At 41.6% G+C, this 24,373-nt stretch overlaps 1 protein-coding gene across 4 annotated transcripts in view; it reads right to left on the bottom strand.

The window, feature by feature from the left end:
• Window positions 1-24,373, bottom strand: part of SCEL (sciellin) — an 82,968-nt gene that overhangs the window by 36,874 nt on the left and 21,721 nt on the right. For 3 of the 4 annotated variants that reach the window (XM_054011750.1, XM_054011727.1, XM_054011739.1), the window contains exons 2-9: window positions 18,576-18,649; window positions 13,656-13,776; window positions 12,886-12,948; window positions 12,433-12,501; window positions 7,026-7,094; window positions 5,030-5,104; window positions 3,569-3,634; window positions 2,194-2,247 (exon numbers count right to left, since the gene is read on the bottom strand). In XM_054011750.1, coding sequence (XP_053867725.1) covers window positions 2,194-2,247; window positions 3,569-3,634; window positions 5,030-5,104; window positions 7,026-7,094; window positions 12,433-12,501; window positions 12,886-12,948; window positions 13,656-13,776; window positions 18,576-18,618 — 560 coding nt within the window. In that variant the 5' untranslated portion in view covers window positions 18,619-18,649. The remainder of the gene's footprint in view (window positions 1-2,193; window positions 2,248-3,568; window positions 3,635-5,029; window positions 5,105-7,025; window positions 7,095-12,432; window positions 12,502-12,885; window positions 12,949-13,655; window positions 13,777-18,575; window positions 18,650-24,373) is intronic. The other variant, XM_054011761.1, reaches the window with a different exon arrangement.

The raw sequence follows: 24,373 nt of genomic DNA, 5'->3' as shown, positions 1-24,373 counted from the left end.
TTGACTCAAAAGAGTGCTTGCATAGCAGGTTGGATAAAACCATAAAATAAATATTATATGCCATGTGTATACAGTAGAAATATCTCTCGCCATCTTTAAAAATTAAAATAGGTTATGGTAGAACAAAACAAAAAAGAGTTGGAGTAATAAGAAGTGTCATAGTTCAACTGCTCTTTTTGCCCTTAGGCATAGCTGCAGTCATCTAAAATTATATAGTGGGCTAGATTATATGAAAATGACAGTGGCAGAAGATTAAAGCAGCATAAAAACCCATATAGACAAAGATAGACATTTCCTTATAAAATGCCAGAAGCTATTTGTTGGGGGTGGGGGGAGTGTTAGGGTTATGCAGTGTGTATTTGTGGTTTTGGTGGTGGTTGTTTTTTGTTGTTGTTGTAGTTTTGATTTCTTGTTTGCAACTTTCTATGAGCACAATCATGCCATCTCCACTGTAAAAGGAGGGGAAAGGAAGTGGGGAGCCTTTCCTCCCACAAAGCAAATAGCAGGGCATGATTACTACATTGCACACAGGTGTGGACTGCTGTGAGATCAAAACAGCTAATGCTCATGTGTATACATCATATCCCCAAGAAGACTTAATCCCGCTGCATAGAGGACAGAACTCTTCCCCCTATGTTGGCTGGTGCATGTCCTCTCTCAACAGCAAGCACTAGATGGCAGATGACAGTACACAGGTTGCTTCCACTCAGAGAAGTAGCGAGCTGCAGCCCTCTGTTGGAATCCTGCCCTGCCAGGATAACTGTAACAGACAACACCCCAGATTCCATTTCTGCTCCCCCCACCATAGTTACACGAGCCAGAGTATGAGTTAGTCATAAATCTTAAATGCATACCCTACATCACAGCAAGAAAACAGTTCTGTATAGAAGGGAATGACATTGGCTGTAATGTAATTTCCAGAATAGCCCTAAAAGTCTTGTGCATATAGACCAGGGGTGGACAAACTATGGCCCACGGGCCAGATCTGGCCTCTCAGGGTTTTGGATCCAGCCCGCAGCAGCGCCGGCACCACATCCTTGCGGCCCCCAGGCAGGGGGGCAGAGGGCTCTATGCATTGCCCCTGCATGCAGGCACCGCCCCCCGCAGCTCCCATTGGCCGGGAACAGGGAACCGTGGTCAATGGGAGCTTTGGGGGAGATACCTGGAGGTGTGGCAAGAGCAGCACACGCGGAGCCCTCCGCCCCTCCCCCCCAGGGGCCGCAGCGCTTCCTGGAGCGGCGCGGGGCCGAGGCCGGGGCCAGGGCAGGCATGCAGGGAGCCTGCCCTGGCCCCGGTGCACGCTGCTGCCACCCCGGAGCTGCTTGAGGTAAGCAACACCGGGCTGGAGCCTGAACCCCTCCTGCATCCTGCCCCCCAACTCCCTGCCCTAAGCCCCCTGCACCTCATACCCCTCATGCACCCCAACCCTCTGCCCTGAGCTCCCTGCTGCTCCTTGCACCCCTCCTGCACCCCAACACCCTCCTGCAGTTCGCAGCCCTCCCACACCAACCCCCTTCCCTGAGCCCCCCATACACCCCGCACCCCTCCTCTGCCCCAATCCCTTGCCCTGCGCCCCTTCCTGCACACTGCACCCCCTCCCACACCCTGCACTCTCTCCTGCACCCCAACCCCCTGCCCCAGCCCTGCATACAATTTCCCCACCCAGATGTGGCCCTCGGCCCAAAAAGTTTGCCCACCCCTGATATAGACAGTTATTGAAGCTACATTAATTGCATCCATGCTGAATTCTAACTTCCTGCAACTGCTGACTCTATGGACAGCAATACAGTGGTTGAGGTAATATCTTTTATTGAATCAACTTCTGTTGGTGAAAGAAATTTTTGAGCTCCACAGAACTCCTTGTCTCTTTCAACAACTCTCTGGATACGCACATAGTAAAGAAAATGCAAAGGGGGGAAAGAAAAAGAACACAAGCGTTCCGGAAAATGCCAGACTACAAATTGCTTTTGAAATCAAAAGCACAAGGAAGCAGATGTATTGCATCTACATATCCATGTGGAAGTTTATCCATTGGCAAAAGACCTTCAGAGAATACTCAGGATTATCACAGAGTTGCTATTCTGTAGTGAGCTAAGTGGCTAGAAAGGAACTGTACTGCAACAGAGAAAAAAAAAACACATCTACAGCATGGTTCAGAATTAATCATAATATAAACACTGTGCTCATTCTTACCGTTTAGAATCAACTATAGTTGTGGTGGTTGTATCTGGTGGGGTTCTGGACTGCCTGTATTAAAACATCAAATGAAAAGTATCTGAGCATTTTTCTTTAAGAAGAAAATTCATTCTCTAATTTACCATTTAGAAATAGGTTCGAGAGGTCCAATAGAAGACTGAGAATGGTGAAATTAGTGTGCGCCTTCAAAAAAGCTATACATTCATTTGTTATTACAGAAATATACATAGCCCCTCCACAGTAAGATTGGAGAGAGCATTCTAATGAAAGGCCAATTTTCAGACTTCCACCCCCACAACTCCCAACATCTTGGTAAAAACTAAACAAAAGCAGTTGAAATTTGTCCATAAGAGAGTCAGTGGGTTGGTTTGTTTGTTTCTTTGTTTTAATAAATTTTGGGGTAAATCAGATATCCCATTTCAAGTTATGTAGGTATACATTTTTTGACTACTTGAAGATTTATTCAGCCTTGAACATACAAAACTCCACGTTTTATATACATACTTTTCATGCATAATTTGTATGTGCAAAGTTTTCCTTTTAACTGAGAAAAGTGCACTATTTATCTATATGCAAGAATATATTTAAACAATTATAAGCAGTTCAACATCAGGCCCGTGTGTTCATATACGCTTTTGTGTTTGCATACAACATAGCCAAGTTTGGGTGGATTTTCACAGGAAAAGACTTATCCCTGACACAGGGCAACCCCCTACCAAATTTCAAGGCATTGCTCCAAAGCAGGGATCAGCAACCTTTGGCACGTGGCCTGCCAGGGTAAGCACCCTGTCGGTTTGTTACCTGCCGCGTCTGCAGGTTCAGCCGATCGTGGCTCCCACTGGCCGCGGTTCGCCATCCTGGGCCAATGGGGACTGCGGGAAGCGGCACGGGCTGAGGGATGTGCTGGCTGCCGCTTCCCTCAGCCCCCATTGGCCCCAATCCTGCAAATATGTATGCACCTGCTTAAATTTATACACTGAGTTCAAGTCACATAATTTCACTTCCATAAATACAATTTCACTTAGAAACACTGAGATCACAATGCAATTTTTCACTAGTATGAATACTCCAGAATAAAGATAACACCCACATCTTGTGTGGGTATTTATACACATTTTCAATAATTCATCCATATTTAACATTGAGATGTGAGCAGTTTCATTATTCATCAGACAGAAAGCAGATGCAGCAGTAGCATTAAAAACTAAACATTCACTTCTTACATAACTGCAGCTAATTTTAGCACAAGTTTTTCTGAATTTCCTAAACACCTGCTACTGAGAGCTGATTCAGTGGCAATTAAGGGTCCTCAGTACCTTGCAGGATCAGGTATAATAATAATAAACACCTAAATGCTATTCTTAGTTCTTACCCTTTGTTTTCCACAGTAACTGTGGTGTTCTTATAACCGGAGACTGGTGGTGGCATCCAAGACTGCCTGTTAAGTATTAATGAATAATTCAATTATAGAGTATGAGCATGCAGTGTTTAGTGAATGAACAGCAATTTAATTCTATTTATCTATACAATATTTTGAAAGAAGAATGTTAGAATCTCAGAGGTGATATAGAAAATGCTTATAACATTTCCTAAATTCTTCTTCTTCTTTTAAACTTATTTTCCAGTACCTTCATAGCTACCACCTCCTTGATACACCATTCTGTTCACATTTTTATGGAAATTTAATGCAAGTGAACATAAAGTGAAATCTTTAATTACAATGGTGCCACCAATGTACAAAATACAGTCTTTGGTCCAAGTTCTTCTTTGCTGCAGCTCAAGTGAAGTAAGAATTTAGCCCCTTGTGCCAATAAAACAGGTCTCACGAGGGACAACCAGATGGGTCAAACACCCAAGCCCAGCTGACAGCTCTAGAAAGCTTGAAGTATTTACGTGGCCTCCATAACACATTCAGATTCTGCAGAATCTAAGTTTTCATTTTAACAAAAGTAAGTTTGTAGCCATCGTTGCTGTAAAGAAAAACCTTCTAAATGTGAACCGAGTGTAATTAATGCAGTGGTGTCTTCCCAAGTCTGCAGACAGCCTAAGGAAAATGACTGAGGGGAGTAAACTGTCTGCCCTCCATTAATCTCATTAGGGATGTTAACACAACAGCAATACGTTAATTTCAATGTCAACAATTTAATTGCTGATCATTTTAGTATATGGAATGGAGATGGAATTGGAGCAAAGCCAGAAGGGACAGAATTTGGGAGCTGCTGCCAAGAAGGTAATGCACAAGAAAATGGGTATCCACCAGCAGCCCATTTTCAGTTAATAATTCAGTTCTCTGCTAGGGGTGTCACCTGTGCAGGTTTTCCCAGAATCCCCCTTTTTTGAGGTAACTGTCTTGGGAAATCTGTAAGGGTACTCAGTACACACTGCCAGTTGTCTAGTTTTAGACTCAGGATCCTACTGGGTGTCCTGGTCTTCTGAACCTTACAGGTGGCAACTCTGTTCTCTACTCCATAGCTAATTCTCTCCATCTCCCAGCTAATGCCATTGAAATCAAACAACTTTTTAACTCCAATTTTTATCCATTATAGAAGACAGCACTATTATTGTTCATTTGTAGTGCAGTAGTGTGTAGTGGCTCTAATCAAGAATCAGTGCTAGTTCCCACCCAAATAGGCAGTAAAAAGAGAGTCCCTGCCCCCACAGTGGTCCAGTGGGGAATAGCCAGATAATGATAATTTTCAGGAGCAGAATTCTTTTTAAAAGAATTCCAAACTTGTTAGAGGAAGTTATTGTTCCAATATATCTTAACACATTACTGATGCACAACAGTACTGTATATATCCTCGGAGAGCAAAACAAAGGTGATATTGAATACCTTTTGTGCTTCACAGGAGATGTGGTGGTGGTGGTGGTAGTAGTGGTTGATATATTTGAAGGAGTCCAGGACAGTCTGTTAACGAAAGAGACTTAGTTTGCTCATTGTTTTTCAGAGAAGTTATGATTTTAATTGATAAACTAAGGAATGGGCTCTTTACTATCACAGCACTCTTTAAAGGATGGAGTTATAAACAGTAATTGGTACAATTATAGCTTCATATGTTGGCTAAGATTTTCAAAAGTGATTAGTGATTTCAGGAGCCTCAGTTTTGGATGCCCAATGTAAGATACGTTGAAGGGTCCTTATATTCAGAGGGTATTCTGAAAAAATCAGACCACTTTAAAGTGTCTCAAATTGGGCACCCAAAATCATTAGCCACTTGTAAAAATCTTGACCATTATATCCATCCATGTCACTACACTACATTTTATAGCCACCAAAACATTAAAAAAATCTCCTTTTTTCACATTTTGAATTGTATGTTTCTTAATTAGATACTATTATTGCGGCAATGCTGTACATTCTCGATTCCCTTCATCTTCATCAGGTGTGCCATAGTATGCATAGATCAGGAATGAGGTTATCCGTAACCAAAGCTAGCAACCACCTCCATCAGCACTGGTTTGGTTTCAGATGCTTTCTTATTATTAGGCTGGAAGTTCAACAAAGTATGAAGCACATTTACTGAGGACTGCCGCTATAGGGTCAGCAATCACGTAGTCACCAAAAGCTTTGGAGTTGTAATAAAGATCACCAATGATGGCCAGAGACTGAACATCCAGCCAGACCATCTTAAGAACCTAGCTAGAGATCAATCTGGGTGGTGCATGATTTACAAGAAGGCTACATCCCTTTGGGAGTTGCCATGATGATGATGATGGATGATAAATGCTGTACATTTAAGTACATGCCTACAAGACTATTTGACATTCTACCCTACAGCGATTTCCTCATAAGAGGTTTGCATTTCATAAGTTATTGTCCTATTGTCTCAACTTTTGAACTAGTGAGGATAAATATAGTATGGAATCTATCACAATTCTTGTTATGAACATTCATCAGGGGAACATGTGTAGAGGGCCAGTGCAAAGCCTATGTACCATTTAAGTCCCACCATGAGTCCTCTTTTGAATTTCCCTCTAGGCATATTCAGAATTATCTCCAGCCAGAACATAAAACCCAGTTTATATGACATTTCACATATCTTTAACATACTGATTTACAACAAAGTTGTGAGAAAGCTTAATACGAAAGCACAGTCTCACTTGCACTGTACGTGTCATAGTCACTCAGTTTCACTTTAGAGTTATCTCACCACTTCCCAGGGTTACACTTACGTGTAGCGTTTGGTTATCGTAACCAACTATATTGGACATAATTTATCACTGATATAACTGACATTGAATTAAGTTGGACCAGCGGGGAATTTGACCAATTGCATTTATAAATATAATAGCTGAGCTTTTATGACCTTTATCTTCTTAAATGGAGACAAATTACTCATGTGCCAACAGTAATTTAGAAGGTATGTTTTCAGTATTGTTCACTAAACACTAGTATATATTTAATGTGGTCATCCCTGACTCAACAAAAAGTCTAGAACTGGTCAAAACTTTTTGCCAATGGAAAATTGGGTTTGAATAAATGAAAATTTTCACAGAAAGTGTCTGATTTCCTCCAAATTTTTAGATATTTTTCTTTGAAAAACCAAAAACCTCCAACCTATTCTTTTTTAGTTTTCAGCTGCCAAAAATTCTTTCAGTTTTTCAGTTTTCATTTGTTCAACAAAGTCAAAGTTTTCTGCTGAAAAGTTTGATGAAAACGTTTTTCACCTAAATTAAAAAAAAATTCTCACCAGCTCTGAAATCTTTGTCACATCACACAGCATTGTTTATGCTCTCTATTCATCCTTGATATATGCATCACTAATACAATAACAATAATAAGAACGTATAAGGATCTTTTTAAGAGTTAGCAGGTCTCAGACTCTTACCTGTTAGTTGTCCTATTATCTAAGGGTGGGGAATTATTTGCATTATCAGCATCTCTTGTGTCTGAAATTCTGTATAGAAATACAGAACAAAATTCATTTTCATAAAACATTTAGATTAGAATCATGTTTTTAAAAATACACTAAGAATAAAATGGCATCATCAACTACTACCTGGTGAGGCTGCATAGCTTCTGACAGCCAGTACATCAGATGTTGATGAGTAAGAATAGTATAGTAACTGAACCAATACACATAATTTCAATGCATGCATGTGACTGAAAAAAAGATGATAAACTATGTCCAAATTCTGAATGGTTAAATATCCTGTAACTACCACAGTCGTCATTAAAATTAAATGATTAGAATTTTTCCTTTAAACTGGTTGTGACTACTATTAAGATCAAACTGTTAGAAAGTCGTTTGATGAGGCAGTACCGTATATTTATAATCAAATCCCTCTTCCACTGTCCCATGAGAGGTACAATGTTCTTTCATGATGGCTTTTAGAGATTAATGTGATTTGAAGAAACTCTAGTACAGAATCAGTGATGGAACAGACGTGTGACCTTCAGGGGTAACATTAGCCAAAGAGATTAGATTATTTGTACTTAATATTGATTTTATTCAGCCATTAGATTTGCATTAAGGATCAAGCACATGACTTTTCACGACTTTTGTGGATTCTATAGTCATTGCCTAAAACTTTTCCAAACTGTTAGTGAATTCACTATTAGGATAAGATAGCATTTTTATCTTTCACTAAAGTCTGAGTATCACAAAGATTCTAGCAGAACTGATAACACTTACCAAGTTCTAGCCTCATTCCATGTGTGGAACTCCCTTTGGTATCAATAGGAGTTCTGCACAAAGATCAAGTGTACAATATATACTTTAAGGTTGATTATAAACACTAAGTTGGGGTTGTTTATCTTAAATGTTTGGCTTAAATAACTGAAAGCAGTTGAAGAGCTCTGAAGAAAAAAAAATACCCGAAGAAGAGCGATGTGGCACACAAAAGCTTCCTTCTTTCACCAACAGAAGTTGGTCCAATAAAACAAGAGTTCTCAACCTTTTTCTTCCTGAAGCCCGCCCCAACATATTATTAAAAATGCCACGGCCCACCTGTGTCACAATAACGGGTTTTCTGCAAAGAAAAGCCAGGGCTGGCATTACAGGGTAGCAAGCAGGGCAATTACCTAGGGCCTCATGTCACAAGGGCCCCCACAGAGCTACATTGCTTGGCTTCAAGCTCGAGTGGCGGAGCTTAGGGCCTGGGCTTCAGCCCCATATGGCAGGGCTTTGGTTTTCTGCCCTGGGCCCCAGCAAATCTAATGCTGGCCCTGGTTGGTGGCCCCCCAGAATCCTGCTTGTGGCCCCCCAAGGGGCCTCGGACCCCTGGTGAGAATCACTGCAATAAAAGATATTATCTCCCTCACTTGTGCTGAAAAATGGTTGTCAGTCAAGACCCATTTATTTAAATACAAAAATGAAAATAATTCCAGGGTTTTTTTTTATAAAAAAGAGTGCCTATCCAGTGCAATAGACACAGAACGATAATTAGCCATGTTCAATCAGAGAACTACTAATCAGATGTCACTGACTGAAACAAAGAATTACATATTCTGCCTTCAGATACACAGGTGGGCGCTGATTGCTTTCAATGGAAATTCTTGCATAGCCATTCCAGGGCCCAATTTGTGCAATGTGTTTTCTAGATTTTTTTTTTTTTTTTTAATTCTTAAAATTAGATTCATAGATTCATAGATTATAGGACTGGAAGGGACCTCGAGAGGTCATCGAGTCCAGTCCCCTGCCCGCATGGCAGGACCAAATACTGTCTAGACCATCCCTGAAAGACATTTATCTAACCTACTCTTAAATATCTCCAGAGACGGAGATTCCACAACCTCCCTAGGCAATTTGTTCCAGTGTTTAACCACCCTGACAGTTAGGAACTTTTTCCTAATGTCCAACCTAGACCTCCCTTGCTGCAGTTTAAACCCATTGTTTCTGGTTCTATCCTTAGAGGCTAAGGTGAACAAGTTCTCTCCCTCCTCCTTATGACACCCTTTTAGATACCTGAAAACTGCTATCATGTCCCCTCTCAGTCTTCTCTTTTCCAAACTAAGCAAACCCAGTTCTTTCAGCCTTCCTTCATAGGTCATGTTCTCAAGACCTTTAATCATTCTTGTTGCTCTTCTTTGGACCCTTTCCAATTTCTCCACATCTTTTTTAAAATGCGGCGCCCAGAACTGGACACAATACTCCAGCTGAGGCCTAACCAGAGCAGAGTAGAGCGGAAGAATGACTTCTCGTGTCTTGCTCACAACACACCTGTTAATGCATCCCAGAATCATGTTTGCTTTTTTTGCAACAGCATCACACTGTTGACTCATATTTAGCTTGTGGTCCACTATAACCCCTAGATCCCTTTCTGCCGTACTCCTTCCTAGACAGTCTTTTCCCATTCTGTATGTGTGAAATTGATTTTTCCTTCCTAAGTGGAGCACTTTGCATTTGTCTTTGTTAAACTTCATCCTGTTTAACTCAGACCATTTCTCCAATTTGTCCAGATCATTTTGAATTATGACCCTGTCCTCCAAAGTAGTTGCAATCCCTCCCAGTTTGGTATCATCCGCAAACTTAATAAGCGTACTTTCTATGCCAATATCTAAGTCGTTGATGAAGATAGTGAACAGAGCCGGTCCCAAAACAGACCCCTGCGGTACCCCACTCGTTACGCCTTTCCAGCAGGATTGGGAACCATTAATAACAACTCTCTGAGTATGGTTATCCAGCCAGTTATGCACCCACATTATAGTAGCCCCATCTAATTTGTATTTGCCTAGTTTATCGATAAGAATATCATGCGAGACCGTATCAAATGCCTTACTAAAGTCTAGGTATACCACATCCACCGCTTCACCCTTATCCACAAGGCTCGTTATCCTATCAAAGAAAGCTATCAGATTGGTTTGACATGATTTGTTCTTCACAAATCCATGCTGGCTGCTTCCTATCACCTTACCACCTTCCAAGTGTTTGCAGATGATTTCCTTAATTACTTGCTCCATTATCTTCCCTGGCACAGAAGTTAAACTAACTGGTCTGTAGTTACCTGGGTTGTTTTTATTTCCCTTTTTATAGATGGGCACTATATTTGCCCTTTTCCAGTCTTCTGGAATCTCTCCCGTCTCCCATGACTTTCCAAAGATAATAGCTAGAGGCTCAGATACCTCCTCTATTAGCTCCTTGAGTATTCTAGGATGCATTTCATCAGGCCCGGGTGACTTGCAGGCATCTAACTTTTCTAAGTGATTTTTAACTTGTTCTTTTTTTATTTTATCCGCTAAACCTACCCCCTTCCCATTAGTATTCACTATGTTAGGCATTCCTTCAGACTTCTCGGTGAAGACCGAAACAAAGAAGTCATTAAGCATCTCTGCCATTTCCAAGTTTCCTGTTACTGTTTCTCCCTCTTCACTAAGCAGTGGGCCTACCCTGTCTTTGGTCTTCCTCTTGCTTCTAATGTATTGATAAAAAGTCTTCTTGTTTCCTTTTATTCCCGTAGCTAGTTTGAGCTCATTTTGTGCCTTTGCCTTTCTAATCTTGCCCCTGCATTCCTGTGTTGTTTGCCTATATTCATCCTTTGTAATCTGTCCTAGTTTCCATTTTTTATATGACTCCTTTTTTTTTTTTAGATCGTGCAAGATCTCGTGGTTAAGCCAAGGTGGTCTTTTGCCACATTTTCTATCTTTCCTAACCAGTGGAATAGCTTGCTTTTGGGCCCTTAATAGTGTCCCTTTGAATATGTAAGTAGTTCAAGTTGCTCATGCCCCAGGCAATTTGTGACTGTAGCCTGCAGTTATTCAGCAGACCACTAGAGGTCTCACTAAGCTTGCTAACATTACAGGGGCCATAGGGATGAAAATTTCTTAAAGTAATTCTCAACCGGCTGTTATTCACTGAGACTTACACCCTTGTCCTTCATTCTGCTTTTTATTGAGGACATTGCAGAAAAATCCAAATCTACATCTTTAATTTCCCTAGTGTTACTGTCCCAGCATCTCAGCCTCTCGTGGCAACAATGGAGTGGAAGCCTGAGGTTGGCATGAATGTTCTTTTTATTTACTTCAGTCGCCTTTTTCAAGACTCAGATATCATAGAAGGCAATTGTTAGTGTTCTTCACAGCATCAGTTTTGGAGTCAGTAATATTTTGTACAAAGAAGTAAAAGCATAAAGATCATCATGATGACTAGCTGATTTTAAGGAATGTCTTCCACCTCTTCCCCACATATCTAATTAGTTCTCAATAAGAAGGGAGAAACAATCTGGGTAAAATAAGACATCTCCTTCCCCCACACGTCTCATAAATAAAGTAGGGGTTTATGATACATTGTGGGAGGGAAGTGTAGGGACTCGGAAGGAATGAGAAATTTGGGTGAGGCTCCCTCAATGTGAACGTTTGAGGCTGGCCCGTTGCTAATTCACATACATGACAGAGACTGTATTTGCTGGCAGAAAAGTTGTATATATTTATATGTCACACAGAGGACCCAATTCTCCACTCACTTGCATGGGAGTAAATCAGAAGGAATTCCATTTACAATACTAGGAAATCCCTTTTTATAGTAGAACCTATTCAGTGCTACAGACACAGAATAATAAAAATAGGAACTCCCTTTTGAAGGTGCATCAGCATAAACTTATGTGCAAACTGGTACACCATTCTGCTATCTGAATGCTTTCTGGACACAGAACTATGCAATCAACCTGATTCAGTGGGTGCTCTGGGGCTGGAGTACCCACGGAAAAAAATTAGAGGGTGCTCAGCAGCCACCGGCAGTCCCGTGGATCAGCGCCTCCCTCCCCCACTCACGCCTCCTGTGTGTCGCAGATCAGCTGTTCAGCAGCATGGGGGGAGAGGAGGAGGAGCGGGACAGGAAGAGGTTGGGAAGGGAATGGGAAGAGGCAGGGCAGGGGTGGAGTGGGAGCGGAAAGAGGTGGGGCAGGGGTGAGGGCTTGGGGGAGGGGTGGAGTGGGAGCAGGGCCCAGGGCAGAGCGAGGGCGGGGCCTGGGGCAGAGCGGGGGTGGGAAGAGGTGGGGTAGGGGTGTGGCTTGAGGGAAGGGGTGGGGTGGGACCTGGGGCGGAGCCGGGGTCGAGCACCCCCCAGGAACAGAGGAAGTCAGTGCCTATGCCTCCTCAAGACAAAAGATCTTGGAGGGAAAAATACACATACAGTAGTTTTAGAAAATAAATAAATCAGACTACCGTGATATAAATGCAAAAGTTAATATGCCACTCACGCCATTTTACTTGTTAATACTTTTCCTTTTGTAGACAAAACATATACAAAACACCACTTGCATGACAATGACAAAATATTGTATATAAGAATATGCTACCTGTCTAAAGTAGTATCAGATCTGTATCGGCCAAGTAAAACTTTCTGATCTTCCTTTTCATTCAAGTTACTGTTATAAAGAAAAATTAGTTAGACATGTAATTAAAAACAAACTATTTTTAAAGTTTGCATTTGTTTGCAAAAATGACATTTTATTCTAAATAAGCATATATACAAATATATTTTAACATTTTTATTCATTTGATCAAAATGAAAACAATATGCAAATGTTGATGTAAGACATTATGCAGTACTCCAATATATTCAGAGTTAAAGGCCAGATCCTGTTCCCATTGAAGTCAATAGGAGGTAAGTAATTAATGATAATGGGAGGAAGAGCAGGGTCAAATTGAACAAAACAAGTTCTTTGCATAAACAAGACTTTAGTGTGTGTATTTTCCTTTATCTCTGGCAATACCATTTGACAGATGTATAGACATACTACTTACTGTACCTGTGTAAGCTATCTTGAGATTTGTATTGGTTAAGCACAACTCTGCCATAGTTTTCATTAGTACTGCAATTAAAAAAAAGTCAGATCTTTGGTGAAAATCAAATTATTTAAACAAAGATCAATTGCTTGACAACGATTTATGTCTTGACTCAGATCTAATACCAGTTTTAAACCATTTTAACTCCACTGACAGCAGCTCTTGTCTGTACGCTCTTTGGAATGGGGACTGTTTCTTACTATGTATTTGTATGGTGCCTAGCACAATGGATGCCTGAACTTGATTGCAGCTTCTAGGCATTATTGTAATACCAATCATAATAATAGGGCACCACAATAGGTTAAAGTATTGGTCCTGATGCAATTAAGTTCCTTAAATGAATGGGTCAACATTAAATGATTGGCATTTTCCAGACACGGAAAATCAGGTATTCCAGTAATCAAAGCATAAGGGAATGTCATCTTGAGCCCATCCTGTGAGGTGCTGAGCACATCTAGTGAGGTGCTGTGCACCCCAAGCTCCCACTGAGGTAACAGTGGAAGTTAAGGGTGTTAACAGCTTGCAGGAGGCTTTCAGCAGCACTTCAGGGTTGGGCCAATAGAGATTTTATAGTGAAATAAATGCAAACCCACTTGCTAAAGCATTACTCTTGCAAAAAAATAGATAATAGGAATAAATTAAAAAATAAATAGAAGAGTATGTTAACCTGCAGTCAGGGAAAATATGCTGCATATGATCTTTACTGCCTGAACTGAATTAATTCTTTCCTTACCTCTCTTCCTCAGGTCTTTTCTTTATCCAGCTGCTATCCTGCAACAGGGTCCTTCGCTTGCTGTTGTCATCATGAACAACCTGTTGTCTGCTTTTCCCTGTAAGAGTGGGACTCTTTGTATCTATCAATGCAGAAGCACAGCTATTGAAAAAACTATGTGATAAAGGTCTAAAACTTAGAATAGCATTAGAAATACTTTTTTTTCCTGAGAAAGTTTGCAATATACCTATATATATTTATGGCACAAACTGAATCTTTAGATATTACACACGAAGATCAAGGCTTCTTTAATATCAGTCTGTTAAGCCACATGTACAATCATTCAGCAAGTCATTTGGGTATTAAAAGTTACCTTCCTAAGTGTTCCATGTTTTATGTTTTACCAATAAATAACCTGCTGTGCTACAACCAGTGTAGAAGTCCCTGAATCCCACTTTACCAGTTTGAATTCACAATTTCAGCTTAAAAATCAGCAGCTTGATTTACTTCTGAACACAAATAGAGTTGATTTGATGAGTGAATTAGAAAATATCCATTAATGTGTTACAAACATGCAAAATAACCTTAACGAACAGTCTTAATGCCTGGTACACTGAAGAATATTATTTCACATGATCCATGAGAACATATTCTCAGTGTATTAGACAGCTGTGAATAATTGTGCTTTTCGTGGTAGTTTGGCCCCATGGGAAAAGCCTCCCTGTTCATTCTTAAGCCTATTACAGCTATATCCTTTTCTCCCCGTCTGAGCTCCTTACCATCACTTTGTTTTCTACCATTACTGCACCTTCCCTTTAATTGTGTGTTCAGTTGCAGTGGAGGCTCAATCCTGCAGTCATGACACATGGAAACTCCTTTTGAAGCCAAGTTGGAGGTGACAAATTAGACATATGACATGTACATACGAGACCCTCATTAAGGACACACACTTACTCAATAAATTGGAGTGCTAAGAAACTATGGGTTCTGCACCCTTTCTTTTGGGAAGCCTATTGGATTATCTCTATAATGTGCCTAGCCTCTGAGCACCACAGCAAAAAAAACTTCAAAACTCCTTGCGTCACTCAAAATGGATTTGAGCAGATATAACTAAACGTCATTCAGATTGAAAGTATACAGTTATACTCTTTGCGTTTGGAAAGACATATCACTTCACAAACAGAGTACACACAGTCGGTATTGTGTTCATTTGTTGCACCAGTATTTTGCTCTGACTTGTGAAAAGAGGAAGCCAAGTTCCTTTTATCCATGAAATTCAAGTGTAGTGACAAGTATGAAGAACCACAAATACATAGGCCAGATAGAGGAAGCAAAACACAGCAAAGGAGATGACCGTTTGTTTTAAGGGAGAGTGCCTGGAATACATGCTTCAGAAATATTTTCTTTAGTGAAAAAACAATGTCAGAGTACAAAGATGGAATTCTGTATTACATTTAAAATCAAGAAAAGATTGCAAGCCATAACATGTCCTCTACCATTTTCTGTGGTTCCCTGTGGGATGATTGGGATGTTCACATGCAGATCAAGGACAGGTTTTTTCACTGGACCAGTGATGTTACCAATATTTTAATATGAGCTTCTACAAATGTCTTCCTAATTTCTCCCTCTCTTACGCCGTGGTATATAGGTTTTTAAGGCCAGAAGTAGTCACTATAATCATTTAGTCTGACTGCCTCCTAACACAAGCCAAAGAACCTCACCCAATAATTTCTGCAGCAAGCCCATAACTTCTGTTTGAGCTATAGCATATCTTTTAGTAAGATATCCATTTTTCATTTAAAAACTTCAAGTGATAGGGAGTCCAGTGCATTTCTACATACGTTGTTCCAATAGTTAACTACCCTCGCTGTTAAAAATCTACACCTTAATACTTGCAGAATGGAGGGGTGAAGGAGTGGGAAAGATATTCATTTTTTTTCCATTTAAACATTTTTTTCCTCGTAGCTACAGTCAAAGATGGAGGCAGCACTAATTAGCAAACTAACCTATATTAAATGCACTTGCTATAAAATGTATACTTTGCTCAGTGTATTGATAATATAGCACAGTATTCAGTAGTATAGTGATGGACATGGAATAACAACAACAATAGGCAGGCAGACAAATAAAACTTCCGACATTTGACAACTGAGGATGGAGGTTTGAAGACTTTGTAAAGGGAACTGTATGCTCTCTCCCTCCAAGTAATTTTGTTTAATACCTTACATCTGGTGCAAAACGTTTGCTCTTCAAAATTATTTTTATGAGCCCCAAGCATAAAAGCCATCTTCAGCAAGAATGGGTTAGCAGGATCCAAAAGGAAGAACTCCATCGGAAGTAAGGAAATCTTCCCAACACTCCCTTCATATTGATAGCATAATTTTAGCAAAGGACTCCTGCAAACCTTTTCCAACACATTTAAAGTTCTGCTCTAAAATCAGTTACAGTCTCACACGTCTCTAAAAATCTGCTATTACGCATAAGCACAAGCATAGATGTGGTGTTTTCAAGATGCACATCAATATATAACCAAGAGTACATCAAGCCTAGTGTGTGGAACATTCATTTCTCCCCAGTGGCATATCATGAAAGTGAAATTACTCCAAAAGTCCATTTTGGATTTTTTAATCATATTTCCTAATTTAAATAATCCAATTAACTTGAAACGAAGCTCCATCTAGAGGCAGCAGCTAAACAATATGCATTTAATGTTTGCTTATAATACTGCAGTGCACATAGTTTACTGTTAATGTGCGTTTCTACTGTATGTGTGGCCCAATCTGCATCAAATTGTATCTATACTGATCAAGTCAAGGGTGACATATATTAATGTGCTTATACAGATTTAATGTATATATTTTGCTGCAGCTTGCCTTAGTCCTTGAGCAAGTACAAAAGGGAGGGGAGGATACAAGGAACAACCTTTAATGCATCTGCAAAACTGAGCTGTAAGCTTTACATGGCGCCGATCACATGCTGTAGCCATTTCAAGGGTGTAACGGTGGCTTTGCTCCACAAGAATTCCTATTTGAGGTGTTCTCCTTTGTGTAGTGAGGTTCCTTGCAGGGGCGGCTCCAGGCACCAGCGCAGCAAGCGCGTGCCTGGGGCGGCAAGCTGTGAGGGGCAGCCTGCCAGTTGCTGTGAGGGCGGCAGTCAGGCAGCCTTCAGCAGCATGCCTACGGGAGGTCCGCCGGTCCCGCGTTTTCGGCGGCGGGGACACTGAAGGCGCGGCACCAGCGGACTTCCCGCAGGCATGCAGCCGAATCTCCGTGACCAGCAGACCACTCACAGGCGTACCATTGAAAGCCGCCTGACTGCCATGCTTGGGGCGGCAAAAACCATAGAGCCGCCCCTGGTTCCTTGCTATCCCCTATGGATGCTCTGTGGCAATGCAGCAACTAACAGAGATTTATATTTCAGTTATTTAAAATAGCTGTATAAACATATTTGCTTAAAACCAAGGAAAACATTTTAATTAGGGCTGTCAATTGATCGCAGTTAACTCAAGCGATTAACTCAAAGCAAATTAACTTGATTAAAAAAATTAATCGCGATTAATCGCACTTTTAATCGTACTGTTAAACAATAATAGAATGCCAATTGAAATTTATTATAAATAGTTTTGGATGTTTTTCTACATTTTCAACTACATTGATTTCAATTACAGCACAGAATACGAAGTGTACAGTGTTTTGCTTTTGAGTGCAGTTATGTAACAAAAAAAATCTACATTTGTAATTTGCACTTTCACGATAAAGATTGCACTACAGTACTTATAAGAGGTGAAGTGAAAAACACTATTTTTTTTGTTTATCTTTTTTACAGTGCAAATATTTGTAATAAAAATAATAATATAAAGTGAGCACTGTACACTTTTTATTTTGTTACAATTTAAATCAATATATTTGAAAATGTAGAAAAACATACAACATATTTAAATAAATGGTATTCTATTACTGTTTAACAATGTGATTAAAACTGCGATTAATCATGAGATTTTTAAAAAATCTCATGATTAATCGCAATTAATTTTTGTAATCATTTGACAGTCCTAATTTTAATAGCTCAGAGGGAGGACTCTGGGTGTCCAGCCAAAACCAGAACCTGAAGTGCTTGAAATCTTTTGAGATTTTTAACGCAATTGTGTCAAATGCAGAAGAATAGGTGTCATTAGACTTCTAATAAGCATCTGGACATTGATCCAAGCAGAACCCAAACTCCCAACCTTTTGCCATCAGTCTTTTCCTAATCACTATCCATATTTCTCCTTTTTAAGGCATTATTACAGACAGGGTTGACAGTAAGAAAAATCTTGCCTGACAACCACCAATCAATTATATTTTCTTTCCCTCTGTCCTCTCTTCCCAAACCCTCTTTCCTAAGTCTCTCCCTCTGCAACAATCTGAAATTACAGGGTGTATTGGGGAGAGGGACAATGTTGCAGGGAGTAAGCCTGCCCCTCCCTTTCTCTCTCTGCAACGCCTTAACCTGCTCTGCTCACACTGCCTATTCTCTCTGCTTCCCTCAGCAGCCGCTGAGCATGTCCCCCACTATGCTGCTCCTTGGTCTCCAGGGTAACCACAGGCACTAATGTGAGCAGAAGCCATGCTCTATCCCCGCTGTTTCCCTCCCCCACTCCTCCCTTGTGTGGTACTGGCATTCCCAGGACTTCAACCAGAATGAAAATGCTGATAAGGATCAAGCAGCACTGCTGCCTCCACCTCCCAAACCGGTCCTCACATGCATTACTTAATCAAATAAGTAGTCCGCCATTGTTCTAGGGTGGGCAGCATGCAGCCTGATTTGAAACCGTGTTGAAACAAGAATATGGAGGGCACAATGGCACTTGGATTAGGTTCACATACAGTATACATGCAATGAAAAGGGCTTGTTATTTCCCCCTATGCTTTAAATACCCTGAAAGTAATAGCATCAACATACCACTTTGATTAGGGGATGATTTTCCTATGGTGAAGGTTGACATTTTATTTCAGGGATGTATCCTCCTTTGGGATCTAAAAGAAAAAACATTAAAGAACAACACTGTGGTGAGATTAAGAATTAGCAACAAAGACAGTTAGAAATGTTTTGGATGGTGAAACATGCTGTATCTTGAAGAGTTTTAGCAGGATGTAGTATTAATAGCTGGATTTCAAAATTTAAATGCATTTTAGTAAATACTCACTACAAATCAGAACCTGATCAAGAAATACTTGAGGTCTTCAAGGAGTCATGAAAGCCTCTCATAGCCAATGATATCAGTAGAATATGAACTGTTCAAACTTTAATACTAACAGTCTGATACATGAATTCATACAAACAAAAAAATCACATCTGAAATGTTGGGCTGTTGCAAATACTTCAAATTGTTCAATAATTTTAGACGTAATTTGATTAAAACTAAGCTAGTTTTCTAGATCAGCCAGCTGTAAAGTGTGGAAAATAAGATGCTTGTCCTAAAGGAGAAGGATTCACAGGATACTAGGATTCACAGAGTATTTTATTAGTATATTAGTGGAGCTGGGTCAGGGTAGTTTGTGCAGCAGGATTTGGATGCTGGAGAAGAGAGAAAAACTGCCATTCCCTTCTGTTACATGTACTATGTTTTAAGATTTTGAGGTGTTTTTCTTCCCCTTTCTCCTCTCTTTTTCCCCTTGCTTCAGTCTTCACTTTCTTTCCTCTTCCCTCTCCAGCTGTCACCTTTATATCCTTTCCTCATTCTCTCTATCACAATCATTCACTCACTCAGTCCTTTGTCTTCCCCTTGATCCCTTCTGTTCTGTGTACCTGAGCTATTCTATATGTGGAGGGGATGTTTGCTGGAGGAGGTCTGGTGGCAACATTTTTATTAGAGGTCTGGTGGCAACATTTTTTTTCTTCAACATATTCATTAATGATCTGGATGATGGGATGGATTGCATCCTCAGCAAGTTCGTAGATGACACTAAGCTGGGGAGAGAGGTAGATACGCTGGAGGGTAGGGATAGGGTCCAGAGTGACCTAGACAAATTGGAGGATTGGGCCAAAAGAAATCTGATGAGGTTCAACAAGGACAAGTGCAGGTGCAGAGTCCTGCATTTAGGATGGAAGAATCCCATGCACTGCTACAGGCTAGGGACCGACTGGCTAAGCGGCAGTTCTGCAGAAAAGGACCTGGGGATTACAGTGGACAAAAAGCTGGATATGAGTCAACAGTGTGCCCTTGTTGCCAAGAAGGCTAACGGCATATTGGGCTACGTTAGTAGGAGCGTTGCCAGCAGATTGAGGGAAGTGATTATTCTCCTCTATTCAGCACTGGTGAAACCACATCTGGAGTATTGCGGCCAGTTTTGGTCTCCCAATACAGAAAGGTGTGGACAAATTGGAAAGAGTCCAGCGGAGGGCAATGAAAATAATCAGGGCACATGACTTACGAGGAGAGGCTGAGGGAACTGGGCTCATTTAGTCTGCAGAAGAGAAGAGTGAGGGGGAATTTGATAGCAGCCTTCAACTACCTGAAGGGGGGTTCCAAAAAGGATGGAGCTGTTCTCAGTGATGACAGAACAAGGAGCAATGGTCTCAAGTTGCAGTGGGGAAGGTCTAGGTTGGATATTAAGAAAAACTTTTTCACTAGGAGGGTGGTGAAGCCCTGGAATGGATTACCTCTGAAGGTGGTGGAATCTCCATCCTTAGAGATTTTTAAGGCCCAGCTTCACAAAGCCCTGGCTGGGATGATTTAGTTGGGGTTGGTCCTGCTTTGAGCAGGGGGTTGGTTTAGATGACCTCCTAAGGTCTCTGCCAACCCTAATCTTCTATGATTCCATGAACATTATATTAGGACAGAGCTAGGGGAGATCCCTAAGGGTATGCATACACTGTTGTTGAGAGCGTGTCTCGCAGCTCAGGTCGACAGACTCGCACTAGTGGGGCTAAAAATAACTGTGTAGACCTTGCTTTGACATTTGGACTCGGGCTGGAGCTCAGGCTCTGAAGCTCACCCCATTCCTTAGGCTTCAGAGTCCTAGCTCCAGCCCAAGCCAAAATGCCCACATTGCTATTTTCAGCACGGTAGCATGAGTCTGTCAACCCAGGCAGCGAGACTCACTCCCAATAGTTGTGTAGACGTACCCTCTGGAGCTCATCAGCTGGCTTGCAGTTACTTCAGATGTCCAGTCTGCTAGAGCTTACAAAAACCAGGACAAAACAGTTATCTGTAAGAATGACAAAGAAATTCTCTGAAAACAGTGACATATGGTTACCCTATTTATTTATGCAATTTGAGATTGATGTGATTGAACAATATAATGCAGAGTAGGATGTGAGAATGACAGGCAAGAGTCAGGGCAAGGGAACAAAAAGTTCCTCAAGCTTGGAAAAAAATACTAAGGGCAGGCCTGACAGTGTATTATTTAAAATTCATGAAAACTAGCACTGACAAGAAATTGCATTTTTACTTTTTTAATTGAGCTTTGAAAATTCAGTGAAAACGCTCAAGATTCCTGACATCATCATAATAATCAAAACAGCCAAGACACTGATGAAAGCAAATGGGAATATTTAACAAGGTATTTGTAAAGACAAAAATCAGGTCTGAATCAGAAAATCTTTAAAAGTTTCCTACACCCTAATATCTCACAATTTAATAAGGAATCTAAATTCCAACATGTTGATATTAAATCACTAACAACACCCTTTCCCTGTTGACTTGTCTGTTGGTACAAAGCATACACTGGCACTGTGTAATGTACAAAATATGTGATTGCATTATTTAGTCCCCACCCAATAAAAATATGTTCAAGGCTCTGGTAAACCTATCTGATTCTGTAATAACTCATAAAATACCCTTTAAAAATTCTGCCAACACATTAAGCAGAGATATCTGAATTATTCCAAAGACATTCAGTGTAAGTTATCATACAGGCATCACTAGTTAGCAATGAGTTTTGTTGCATAATTTAGGGTATCTAAATTGCTATAATCACACGAAAAGCAAGAACACAAGACAGTCTCTGATTAAAAACACACACACACACACACACACACACACACACACCGTGGCAACAGCTGACCATCTATTGCTCTTCATTTCATCCAGTACTTGAATAATAGTAGGAAGTTTGACATTTTGACAAGTTTAACAAGCAATCAACTCTGGCAATGGTTCATCTGAGACAGCCCAGTTGTTTCTACAGAAAGGGATTGGGTTTATTTTCCAATAAAGATTTTGATTTTTTTTTTAAAGGCTGTTAACCTTTGGAAGCTGAGCACCTCTTTAGGAAAATGAAATCAACTATGGCCCCAACAATCTCAACGTGATTTTGGAAAGGCCTACCCTTCTTAATTTTATAGATCTTCCATGATGTCAGGGTAATGCTGATGTAGGTCTTCATAATATGATACCATTTCCTTTCCTACATGCTTTGAGAAGCAGTGAAATAGTTAACAATGTTAACTCTTAGAGTAGCATTATTGTTATGTGTATAGAATAAATGGGGCAGTTCATTTCAGAACTGTTGTTTCAGGCGCTGAAACTGTTGTTTCAGGCTCCCAGTGGCTGCGGTTCACCGTTCCCGGCCAATGGGAGCTGCGGGAAGCAGAGGCCTACGGACAGTCAACATCAGCAAAATGTCTTGCAGCCCGCAATCAGATTACCCTGATGGGCCGCATGCACAGGTTGCCCACCACTGTATTAAAGCTTTAAATGCAATATAAGATTTTTCTGCTCTACTCTCCAGCTTAGTCAATCAGGAACACAGGAGTCAGTTGTTGCGTACAGCTACATTTAAGTAGGTGTAGTTTCCAGCTCATTACCCATGCTAGGTTTGATTGAGCTAATACATTAAAAACAAAAGTGTAGTTGCAGCAGCATGGGTGGTGGGATGGGCTAGTTGCCCAAGAAAGTACCTATGGTCCTGGGCAGAATTATACTCAGGCGGCTAGCCCAAGCCGCAGCCCATGCTGCCACAGCTACACTCCTATTTTTAGCACCCTAGCTCCATCAAAGCTAATGTATATACACCTACTCTGTTTCATTCCCAACAAGTGAAGAGGAATGCAAATTAATTTGAACAAGTGAATCTTTATTAAACCCTGTGGACTACTCTGTCCATGTAGCTGAGTTCCTCCCAGCCTAACTCCCTGGTGTTCCCTGTTCCATCCGTGTCTGTCAAGAACCATCTCTCCAGGGACCCTCTGACTACTTGACACACCTTCCCTCTGTCACAAACATTTTAACATAAACACTAAAAACAAATAACACTGCTCTACAGCCAAAATGCTTCTGAAATAAATGTAGTCAAACTTTACTAATTCTGGGTCACTGAGAACGAAAATGATGCTTAAAATTGTTGATTGGCTCTAGTTTTCAAGATATGCTATTGGGTCAGTATATATGACCCTTGACTTGGGAATGGCGGAGGAGAAGTGAGTTATAAAGGGAAGGGATCTCAATTTAAACCAGAAATGACTAAAATACATCTTTGACTGGATCTATGAATAAATCTATGACTGGGTTTGGACAGTACTTGCTTTTTAGGCAAAACAATGAATGATGCAATCTGAAGCTGGTATTGCATCATACATGATATGAATTGCATCACGTTATTCCTAGAAGTCATGGATGATGCAATCATAATGAAGCTTACATCACTCTGCTGAACAAATTGCCCTGTATCAGCTCTAGAAATCATACAGTGTTGTGCTCTCTTATTTATCAGTGTTTGATTTTGCAAAGGGACATATTTCTGTTTAGCCAAAGTGAGCAGAGATGCCTCGTACTTGTGTGAACAGTGCAGATAACTTCTGTAGGGTTACCATACGTCCGGTTTTTCACGGACATGTCCGGCTTTTCGGCAATCAAACCCCCGTCCAGGGGGAATTGCCAAAAAGCCGAACATGTCCGGGAAAAATACCGGCCGGGCACTTCCTCTCCCGCGGCTGCTCTGCTCCTCCCCTGACTCAGACTTCGGCTCTGTTTAAGAGCCAAGCTGTCCGAGCCAGCGCTACCGGCTTCGGGCAGCCCCCGTGCCTCCGGACCCCAGCCGCCGGCCGGGCACTTCCCTTCCCGGGCTCTAGCTGCTCTGCTCCGGCGGCGCAGGGTCCGGAGGCAAGGGGGCTGCCCGAAGCCGGTAGCGCTGGCTCGGACAGCTTGGCTCTTAAACAGAGCCGAAGTCTGAGTCGGGGAGGAGCAGAGCAGCTGGAGCCGGGGAGGAGAAGTGCCCGGCCGGCGGCTGGGGTCCAGAGGCAAGGGGGCTGCCCGAAGCCGGTAGCGCTGGCTCGGGCAGCTTGGCTCTTAAACAGAGCTGAAGAGTCAGGGGAGGAGCAGAGCAGCTGGAGCCTGGGAGGAGAAGTGCCCAGCCGGGGGCGCAGGGTCCAGAGGCATGGGGGCTGCCCGAAGCCCGAGCGCTACCGGCTTCATGGTTTGCCAGGCAGCCTCCAGACCCTGCGCCCCCGGCTGGGCGCTTCCCCTCCCGGGCTCCAGCTGTGCTGGGGAAGCGCCGGCCGGGGGCTCAGGGTCTGGAGGCTGCCCGGCAAACCGTGAAGCCGGTAGCGCTTGGGCAGCCCTTTTCGCGTGGCTGGGAGGGAGGAGGGGGAGTTAGGGCGGGGACTTTGGGGAAGGGGCGGAGTTGGGGCAGGGCCGGGGTTGGGAAAGGGGCGGGGCCAGGGCCCGTGGAGTGTCCTCTTTTTTTATTTTTTAAATATGGTAACCCTAACTTCTGCTATGTTTGTGGTGAAGTGACTTTTGCATCACAAAAGCGCAG

Source organism: Malaclemys terrapin, chromosome 1, assembly GCF_027887155.1.
Source record: "Malaclemys terrapin pileata isolate rMalTer1 chromosome 1, rMalTer1.hap1, whole genome shotgun sequence".
Classification (NCBI taxonomy): Eukaryota; Metazoa; Chordata; order Testudines; family Emydidae; genus Malaclemys; species Malaclemys terrapin.
The sequence above is the reverse complement of the archived record's forward strand: the minus strand, read 5'-3'. Positions and strand labels throughout refer to the sequence as shown.